The sequence below is a fragment of the Triticum aestivum genome, chromosome 1D (genome assembly GCF_018294505.1).
Source record: "Triticum aestivum cultivar Chinese Spring chromosome 1D, IWGSC CS RefSeq v2.1, whole genome shotgun sequence".
In the NCBI taxonomy this organism is placed as follows: Eukaryota; Viridiplantae; Streptophyta; class Magnoliopsida; order Poales; family Poaceae; genus Triticum; species Triticum aestivum.
Genome location: NC_057796.1, coordinates 46,367,433 through 46,377,814, shown reverse-complemented (window position 1 = coordinate 46,377,814; position 10,382 = coordinate 46,367,433). Strand labels below are relative to the sequence as shown.

At 40.2% G+C, this 10,382-nt stretch overlaps 2 protein-coding genes and 1 long non-coding RNA gene across 6 annotated transcripts; 1 reads left to right on the top strand and 2 right to left on the bottom strand.

Moving 5' to 3' along the window:
• Positions 1–1,119: 1,119 nt before the first annotated feature.
• Positions 1,120–1,899, bottom strand: LOC123164816 (uncharacterized). The gene is made up of 2 exons (XM_044582410.1): positions 1,490–1,899; positions 1,120–1,325 (listed from the first exon to the last, which is right to left on the bottom strand). Exons 1-2 carry the CDS (start codon positions 1,785–1,787, stop codon positions 1,300–1,302), a joined length of 324 nt encoding a protein of 107 aa, XP_044438345.1. The 5' UTR covers positions 1,788–1,899; the 3' UTR covers positions 1,120–1,299.
• Positions 1,900–3,253: 1,354 nt separating this feature from the next.
• LOC123164810 (uncharacterized) lies at positions 3,254–4,964 on the top strand. Its single transcript, XR_006482646.1, has 3 exons — positions 3,254–3,512; positions 4,026–4,204; positions 4,593–4,964. It is a non-coding gene; the product is annotated as an uncharacterized lncRNA (long non-coding RNA).
• Positions 4,965–5,863: 899 nt separating this feature from the next.
• On the bottom strand, positions 5,864–9,630 carry LOC123180199 (protein FAR1-RELATED SEQUENCE 5). Of its 4 annotated transcripts, none has more exons than XM_044592173.1 (5): positions 9,559–9,630; positions 8,725–8,814; positions 8,570–8,644; positions 6,420–8,494; positions 5,864–6,334 (listed from the first exon to the last, which is right to left on the bottom strand). In XM_044592173.1, the coding sequence occupies exons 4-5, from the start codon at positions 7,646–7,648 to the stop codon at positions 6,313–6,315; spliced, it is 1,251 nt and encodes a 416-aa protein (XP_044448108.1). In that variant the 5' UTR covers positions 7,649–8,494; positions 8,570–8,644; positions 8,725–8,814; positions 9,559–9,630; the 3' UTR covers positions 5,864–6,312. The 4 variants fall into 4 exon arrangements, 3 of the variants coding, with proteins under 3 accessions (XP_044448108.1, XP_044448110.1, XP_044448109.1); XM_044592175.1 differs by lacking the exon at positions 9,559–9,630 and having other exon boundaries at positions 6,420–7,721; positions 8,419–8,494; positions 8,725–9,109; XR_006490755.1 differs by lacking the exon at positions 9,559–9,630 and having other exon boundaries at positions 6,420–6,893; positions 6,992–8,644; positions 8,725–9,109.
• Between the last annotated feature and the right edge of the window lie 752 nt (positions 9,631–10,382).

Genomic DNA, 10,382 nt, shown 5'->3' with positions numbered 1-10,382 from the left:
AGGTACAGGTTTTGCGATGATCATGACGCGAGAGCGATGTTACTTGTTTTGGAGTTCTTCTTCTGCTTCTTCTTCGATCAGGGGATAGGTTCCAGGTCGGCAGCCTGGGCTAGCAGGGTGGATGTCGTTTGAGCTTCTGTTTGTGTTTCATCCGTAGTCGGATGTTGATCTTATGTATGATGTATTGTTGTATTCTTGCGGCATTTGTATGCCTTGTATGTATCCCCATCTATTATGTAATGTTGATGTAATGATATCCACCTTGCAAAAGCGTTTCAATATGCGGGTCTATCCTTGGTGGGACCTTCGAGTTCCTCTCGGATAGGGTCGCATATTGGGCGTGACAACGCCAGACTATCGTCCTTCTGTTGCTCATCTTTTGTAATTAGGGCTACTTTGGTATCCTGGTGTGATACCTTTGATCCACCTTAACTATTTTTTTGTTCTTAACTCTCCTCCTCCCTCTTGTATATATGTGCATGTTCTAACTGTTTCTGTATTAATGTTCCCTTAGTCACAGAGAAGAAAAGTAGAGCCTTCTTACCTTTGTGATATAGATGTCATAGAAAAGTCCTACCCGAGCATCCCACCTAGTCCCACGTGGTGTCTACGTGGAAATCGTCAAGCCCAAGCCAATGAAAATCCAAGATTAAGCTACAGAAGAATAAGCTAAAAAAACCTTAAGGGAGCCTAGCTGCTAGTTGAAACACTTCGTTTAATAAAAATATGGTAGTGTATACAATGTACAAGGCAGACGTTGCACGCATTACAAAATCCAAGTAAACCGTTACAATTGAACTACACTGGATTTGTGTGTGAAATCATATATACAACTAACTGAATATGCCACTTATCTTTCTCATCCCCTTCGCCATGAGTCTCCTCACTTTTAGAAAATTAAGTTGTATTTGGAGCTTTGCATCAGCCAGGGTCCAGGAATAAGAGTTACTAAGGTGAAAAATTGGTTGAGCTCAGCCATAAATGAACCCATTAACTTTGGATATAAAAAGCACATGAAAGTTGTTGCTTTAACAACAGTAATGTCTTCTAATATCCTTGACCCCTTCACCTGCAACGAGCCATAAATAGAACCAAAATATTGTGTATGAACTAACATAATTTAGACAATTTGGGGACAAGACTTTATTAGTTTCACAAACGTTCTCATACAGAGTGATTAACATAAACTATTATGAGTACAACCTCACGAAATACAAATGTGAAAGGGAAGCTCTTGTGAGGCCACACACATATAATGTAAAAGCCAATGCTTCTCCTCCCGCGGCTAAACTAGAATCACTACGCCGGAGGAGGGAATGTGTAACCTGCAAGACCATTCAATTTGACCCAACATATGATCAGAATAGCACAAGAAGCATATAAAATGCATAACTAAAATCAAAGCCGTGTGACTCCGAAGAATAATAAATATCAAAACTGCATGTATGCAATGCCGATCATCGTAATAACCTTAATATATTTCACTTACTTCCGCACTTGTAGCCATGTGGGAATGGCTTCTTGCAGAAATTGGCAACGTAGGCAACCTTCTCCATACACCATATCTTCTCTTTCTCCTTGGTGACACCAGCGCAAAGGCATGGGATGTTTGCCTTCTGCCACACGGCACAGCATGCATCCGACGGATCTAGCTTCGGGTTTGCTGGCCATTGTTGATACTTAGCACACTCCTTGATCATGGCCTGTCGGTCACCCTCACATTCGTCAGCCGACACGGCTACCGCAATAGTGAGGATGATGAAACATAAGCACATCAGTTTCGCCATGGCTATGGCTTTTGTATCTGCTACGCTAGAGTCTTCTCTATCCCTTTGATGTTAGAATTGTACAATATAGGATTTGTGTGGCTTCTGTGAATGTGTGGGATACATGACTTCGCTAGCTATGTCTTGGTATATATAGCCTTCTTTGAGATGATGATACAAACGCATACACCAGTTGTGTATCATGAAGATATAGCACCGTGTCAGACAATTAATGTATACATTAATTGCACATCTAGAGGCTACATAATACATTAGTTCTATATCTTGAAGATACGATGTTGTATCAAACAATGAATGTGTACATTAACTTTATATCTACATGCTAGACCTTTAAGATGCGAAATAGCATCAAACAATGAATGTGTACATTAACGTCATATTGACACATTTTACACACATTAGTTGTATATATGATATATCTCGAAGATACGGTATTGCATGAAAAGAATGAATGTGTATATTAGTTGCATATCTACAGGCTACAACAATACATTATTATATATATCTTGAAGATACGGTACTGCATCAAAAAAATGAATGTGTACATTAATGGCACATCTACAGGCGTACAGCATTACATTAATTGTATATATTTTGAAGATATGGTACTGCATCAAAAAAGGAATGTGTATATTAATTGCACATCTACAGACTACAACATTAGATTAATTATATATATATATATATAAAGATATGGTACTGCATCAAAAAATGAATGTATACATTAGTTGCACATCTACAAACTACAAAATTAACCGCAAATTGCTACAATATTGCATCACAATTTGGAAATATGCATTGAATCCTATATATCACACTATATAAGACACTGGATTGTACATTAATGAACCTATGGCACCCCGGCTCAGAGCGACCGGTTTACGTTGCATTGCCAACCAAGAGATCATGTCTTCTGGCAACACACAACATCTTGGTACAGAAATCACCGCTTTATTGAAACTAGCGAAAGCATAGTGCGACATTACATCAAGTTGCGAGGCCAAGCGGCACACTCGGTGCGGCTGAACAATATGTACATTATTTAGTGAACATAAAAGGGGCCTCGAGCACGACATCTACACGGCAGCGGAAAAATGACGTAGCGGGACTCCATAGCACGGGGACACCGATGTGGACACGGTCTAGACACGGCAGCACTCCGATCCAGTTAGACTTTTCTGAAATCTGGCATAACACGTCAGGTAGTACATTGAATGTACTTGCAAGCTCACAACAAACAGAACCATAATGTCAAACAATATCATGACATTTAATCAAGTTAAATGCAAACAACAACATGCTAATGAGAACGTATCTGGTGAAACGACCAAATTGGTGCACCAGATGCACCAGATATGTATGGGTCGTTGGATTCGAAAGGAAGGGACAGGATTCAGTGCGATGATGGGCCTGATGGTACATTTGCAAACCAGTCCTTGCAGCTCAGCTAAATCTAACGAATTGGCCTCCCCGTACACAGATCGTCTTCCTCCCCCTTTGCCAGATTTTGTACCAGTACATCCTCCTGAGCTAGGGTTCAGGTCCAGCGAGCTCAAGATCGATCTCAGATCTTAATGAAACGCGGTTGTCTCTCCCTCTTCTATACCACTCAGGTGAATTAGGGTTATTAAATTTCGATCGTTCTCTCTGAACAATCTGCCGTTGCCGCCGCCGCGGTCGCTGTCGCCGTCAGCACTATCCATCGGCAGCAGCTCAAGGATGTAGGTATGTTCACTTATTCCTCTATCCATCTTGTTCCAGTTGACTAAAGGGCATGTTTTTGTTGATTAAGAATTCGAATAGTGTGCTGTGAGCACCAAATTTAGGTATATTTCTACAATCTTCATGCCAATTACAAGGGGTGTACTCCCTATTTTCTCCTTTATTGGTAAACAATATTAAAGAGAACGTGTACTTACAGAGTCTAACTTAATTTCGTGAAAGCATTACGAGTTCATCTTCTTGATTTTGTTATCAGTTCATTTTTTACTCATCATCAATTTATCTGTTCCATAGTTACAAAAGCTTTTTTACCTAACTACTGCCGAGCCAAATCAAATATGTATCGCCAATGTTGCATCGCTACTTCTCTAGTAGTGATTGTCCTTTGTATTCTAAAAATGTGATACTTTGGAATCCGATGATACTTCCAAACAGAGATGCCTATGATTGTAGGTTAGGGTGTCACTACTAAGTTTAGCTTGGCTCCCCTGGTGCCATCATTTTTTTTGTTTGAAGGTCATTATGGAGTCTTATTGCCTGGAGACGGTAAATCTGTTGAAGACGAGGACGACGAGCAGGGCTGCAATTCTTCATGTTCTTATGCGCATGCAGGACAAAGCAGATAACCGAAGTTGTTGCATCCAAGATAAATGCATAAAAAGACGCCTCACCATCTCGGATTCTTGGTTGCATAGGTGACATTCCCTGGTTTGGAAGCCGACCCTTGTAACTTATTATCATCTTATTTAGGTTATGAAAATGATTTCTTGAGTGGATAGAATTGCACGCTCACTGTGTTCTCCATGTCTGGACTGGAGGAGTTTTGTAGTATACTATAGTTGACTAGTTACTGGTACTGATTTTAATCTGGTAATATCACAAGAACTTATTTCATATATTGTTTGGCTATAATTCACTTCAGAAAAGATATGGGATTTTTTTATGAGATATAATATTATCATATATTTGTTTCAGAAAACTGAGAGCATACCTGTTGACTTCTTTTTCATCTGTTTTTCATTCGAGGTATTGTCCCTTCCTCCATCTCTTATGTGCTAATACATTAGAGTGTCTTATCAATAGGGAATGTGAAGCATCACCCTCCTTCACAGATCGTGGGTGGTATGAATTAGGAGATCAAAGAATCCAGAGCCTGAGCTATGACTGGGTAATCTTCAGAGGAGTCATCTTCATAGGTCTCCAAGATGGCATCTGATGAAACTGATAATTTCACCTCTCGTACTAGCCCAGATCGTGGGTGGTTGTCTCAGGCTTCGGTTTTTTTGGCACCATGTAATCAGCAAGAACGTACGTTTGCTAGAAAATCTTGTATCCAAGTTTTCTTTAGTTTAGATGAGTGGTTGTTGTACAATTTATCCGGATGCTTGTGTTATTCCGATGTGAAAGACGTGATGTTCTTGCATATAAGCATCTAAAGAAAATTTATTCAGAGATCTTTTGGTTGTTACCGGTACTGATTTAGCAGGCCAGCAATGAAAGTTAATTGATATGATAAACAAAGATTACAGTATGAAGTCCCAGGTTATCCATATCTTTCCACTAGATATGTCCATAAAAATTTCCAGAGATAATGGACGTCAGCTGCACAAATGTTGTGATGTATATCACATCTTCTATATATCCACAGGAAAAGATGTAACTGGATTATAAGAAATAAAAGAAACACCATGTATACAAGTTGACATAATTCTACAGTGGAAATTTATGGTCATCCTCATAGCTATGCAAATAACCTACTCCAAGCTCCAGACCAGATGAGCTAATCTGATCCTAGGTAGGCTTCTCCAGAATCACTACAGGAAGCTCAAGATCACTCTAACTCCATAAAATGTTACAAAACAAAAGCTCTTTTGTTCACTTACAAAAAAAAATCATCACAACAGTTACTTGTAAAGTTGCTTCTTTATACTTAATATTACATAGTTATATTTATCGAGCTTTCCAGTTGCACAAATTAGCAATCACAGAATAGTTACATAAGTGTTACAAGAGCACATCTTTTCAATTTTCTCAGGTGTTATGCACGGTTTAAAACAAAAGCTTGGTCGAACAAAAGTATAAATGAAGATGAGACATGCCTTCATATACAATCTAAAGAGTAACACTGCTACTTCAAAAACAGTACAGATTTCCATACATCTTAAACATTACATATTCTATTGCATTCTCTATTTTCAGATTTCCCGAACTTCTGGCAAGGATTATGTCAGAATTTTCATCACTTCACTGCTGCAAATATGCCTAAAATTATCTCTTACAGATGAACATGTTCTCACTTATCTTGAAAAAAATTAAGATGATGATGCTAAAGTACAGAGCAACGAAAAGCAAAGGAAAATGAATGAACGGTGCTCAAAACACATAGTAATAAGGTTGCACTAATTCGGAAAGTGGTGACATCAGCACGACATATAGCAAAGCTGGCTACAACTGACAGTAACACAGAAAGACAAACCAAATCTTCAAACCTACATTAAGCTAGGCTTAGCAATTCCTTGCCAGGTCATACAATCTTTTCTTCCAGGTTAAACACGGCTAATGAGACAACATGGTTTAGTGTTAGCAACTTCCTGAAGCTAACAGTGACCACATCCAGAGTTACGGACATAGAACATATGCATGCTTCAGTGACACACACTGCAAATGTGAGCTCCTAGAAAAGACCAAAAGGTCAAAAACCTCATCGCCTATGAATATCACCGCCATTTCCAGCAAGAACGTAGCCAGCTGCATGACTTCACATAATTATTCCAACATCAAATTAGTGAAACCACCGCCCTTACTAATCTGGAACCTTTTGGATGCTATTTGCCATGTAAAGAATAAGAAAACCGCATTAGCAAATTTGTAGAAAGGACATCGACATTTTTTCAAGGTTGCTTACTTTACCTCTTTTTCTTTTGGTTAACTGTCTGCTCTGAACCCCTTTTCAATCTCTTAACACTCCCTTTTGTGTTTGCTACATCTGGTGGATGAATACTGATCACACTTGGGAATGATGTTCCGACGAAGGATTCAAAATCTTGAACTTTACTTTGCTCACTAATGGCACCCATCTGTTCCAATTGCGTGAAGGCATCACCAACAACCTTGTGAAAATATCTCATTTTCTCCTCACAATGCTTCGATGCATGAAGTGCCAAGCTGAATTTTGAACATGTTTCTGAGTACAACTTTTTTATGGTAGGTGAGAGACATGTAGATGGGCCTTCTAGCTCATGTCCGTTGGCGTCATAGGAAAGTTGACGTGCTGCCATTTTAGTCCACCTATGCAACACATATTGACTAGGAATTTCATCACACCCCTCATTCCTTAGGACAACAATGATGTGACGGCAGATGATACCCAGTGATTCGAACATCCTACAAGAACAGTGTGCTGCCTTAGTACTAGTGTTGAAACTAACTACTCTAACTTTACCACTCTTGCTGCTAATACCAATGGTCCGGACCTCACCAACCTGGACAATTGATTTAACATGACAATAATCCCTTGCAGCCACCACCTGACATTGAAATTCAGCAAAAACCTCATGAGTATACACATCTCTACCATGACTCTCAATACTCCAACAAGTCTTGAGCATAGGCAGTGTATGAAGGCTGGCATTGTCTTCTTGCAATTCTTTTTGTCGTTGTTCCTCTAAAGCTGTTTCAAACCTAACCCAAAACTCAATCAATGCAAGATTTCGGTTGGCGAAGTGTCTGAAGAATGCATTCTCGCTCTCAGATCTTGATGTAGTACGCAAGATTCCGCCAAGGTGGGTCTCCATAAAATATGCCGGAATCCATGAGTTGCGTGACTCATACTTCTCCTGCAACCATGTATTATCTGCTAGCCCAAAGTCAGAGATTATTGAACACCATTGTGACTCAAACTCACTTGGTGTCTCTGATCCCCAAACACATGACATGAACCGTTCATGAAAATCTGGATTATTTTTCATGGTGGTACCAACCTTTTCAGTAAGCTTCATGAGGATGTGCCACATACAAAGCCTGTGCATAGTGTTTGGAAAAACTTGTTCTATCCTTATTCTCATGCTTTGGTCTTCATCGGTCATGATGAGCTTAGGCGCAATCCCAGAATTGCTTTCAAGAAAGTCTTGAACAACCATATATAAGATTCTTTCTTCTCATTCCATAAAAAAGCAGCACCGAACGTGACACAAGATCTGTGGTTGTTAACTCCTGTGAAAGGGGCAAATACCAAGTTATACCTATTAAATCGATATGTCGAGTCAAAAGACACAACTTCACCAAACAATGAGTAGTTCTTTCTGCATATGCTATCCGCCCAGAAAATATTTGTAAGTTTGTCATTCTCATCGACTTGGTAATCAAAGTAGAATGCTGGATTGGCAGCCTGCTTACTTTTCATTATATCTACTATGATATGTCCATCTACTCCCTTAATTGCTCTTTTAAAATCACGGTGAGAGTTTTGGAAGTCACGCTTTGTGCAGCCCACATTTTCGGGACCCCCCCTTCTCAACACTAAGCAAGCGATATGCTGCAGATGTGCCAACCATTGCCTTATGACATGTAAGTAGTTTGCTCCGCAACTCACTACTTACTTCTCTATTTGACTTGATGGGATGTCTTTTACTTGGCGAAATAAGTTGGTGAGTGTGTGATTGAACAAACCGGGCAACCTTATATTTGCCATCATCCTGCCTCTTCAATCCAATCATAGCCTCACAACCACACCTGGTTAATTTGAATTTTCGTTTAGGCTTTATCCTTTCCTCTTCTGGGGCCACCTTTCTCCAACCCTCCCTAGCACAAACAAACCTCTTCCATACTACGCCATGTTCATCTTTGTGTGTCGTCCATGTGCGAACTGAGAACCCGACTTCATGAGCATACATTTTGTAGAATGGCATACCTTCCTCCCAAGTGTCAAATTGCATACCAATTACGGGCTGTAAGTTAGGGTCACACTCGGGCTCATATCTTGACCCCTGGATATGAAAAATAAAAGATGTTCAGTTCATAAACTATAACTCGTGCATTGGATGTGGGAAAAAAATACTTACACAAAATGGAAGACTGCTAGTTCGTGTTGGCGTGTGGTAGCTATTTTCATCGTTTTCGACCTGCTGGATCGTGCCCTAGAAATTTCAGAAAAAAATCATCATGTGACAGAAACGGGTGTGACGTACGTCTGTGACCAATACAACAAATGAATTACCATGGCAAAGCTGTTGGCATCATCTTCAACTCCCATTGCCGTAGTTGACCCAATACTTAGAGCAGCACTTGTCATGGACTCCATGGTTGACTTTTTTTCATGCAAATATAACACAAAACATCACACGCAAGTTAAAAAGTGGATAACTAACCTACTACCAGGCAAAACACATCAAGACTTTTTACTTAAGAGCATAGCTACAATGTGGACTGCAGCAAGACAAAATGAGGAACATGAACAACTAGCATTACCATAGAAAGTTCAATTGAGCATTGCAAATGCCGTTCCCATTTCATATCAGCAATGTGGAAGAAGTTCATATAGTACATTACTAGTTCATCTACAAGAACCCCGCAGGAACAACCAGTAACGAACCCACACTTGTCATGTACTCCCTCCGTCCCAAAATTCTTGTCTTAGATTTGTCTAGATACGGATGTATCTAATACTAAAACGTGACTTGATACATCCGTATCTAGACAAATCTAAGACAAGAATTTTGGGACGGAGGGAGTAGTAGGTTCCTAGGAAGTCATTTTTTTCACTTACATGCCAAGTCGTTCATGTACACACCTTACTATCAAGTTAGCAAATGTATAAGAAAATTGTATATAAAGGAACATAACACAAAGAGCACATCCCCTCAACTATTTTTGCACCGACTGTTGTGATTACTACTACAATTTCATCAAGATCCAACGGATCAAGTTCGTGCCCATACTATTCATATTCCCAAATGCCATTAGCTTCAAACACATGGGAAACTGAATGGCCTGGAAGAAGGAAAAATATGACTGTACATGTATAACAGACAACCAAATTCGGTGCTCATACCTTGGATCTTGAGCTATAAAGGACGATGGCCAGGTCCTATTTCCACCGCACAACTGCACAAACTTTACTTCAGAGTTTGCATAAATATGGTTTTCTATACTACAAAATACATGTTAAGATTCAGAACACTACTTATTCAAGTTTGCATATGCTATTTTGCACTACCATATCTACAGCCGTGTATCTCATACATAAATCTGGTGCTCATACTACTTATTCAAGTACGCAATGACACTAGTTTGGAATAAATTGGGGAAATCCCAAATGGGAAGAACCCAATATATTCGCAAAAAAACCAATATGACCATGATAAATGGATAATGGAATAAGAGAGCATGCCCTGAAATCGTCAAGGTGCAGAAGATAGTCGGCTCCTTTGGGTAGTTCCTCTTCGTCCCCAGGAGCTACAGCACAGCACCGCTACATTTACGCGCTCGCCGGCGGCAATGGCAACTTCGTCGGGCCCGACTCAGAGAAGAGGAGGGGAGCTCGTGCTTCAAAGGCGTCAGAACTAGGTACCAGATAGAAGGGGGAGAAGGTCCAGGAGAGCAGGCGAGAGAGGCGACGGAGCAGACTTCCCGAACCCTAGCGCGCAGCTGGACGGCCTGGTACAGAATATGGCAAGGGAAGGAAGACGATATGGGTACAGAGAGGTTAGATCGCTGGATTTAGTTATACTGCAAGGACTATTTTGCAAATGTACCGACAGCCCATCATCGCACTGAATCCCGTCCCTTTCTTTCGAATCCAACGGCCCATACATAGCCGGTGCATCTGGTGCACCAGTTTAGTCGTTTCACCGGATACGTTCTCACATGCTACTC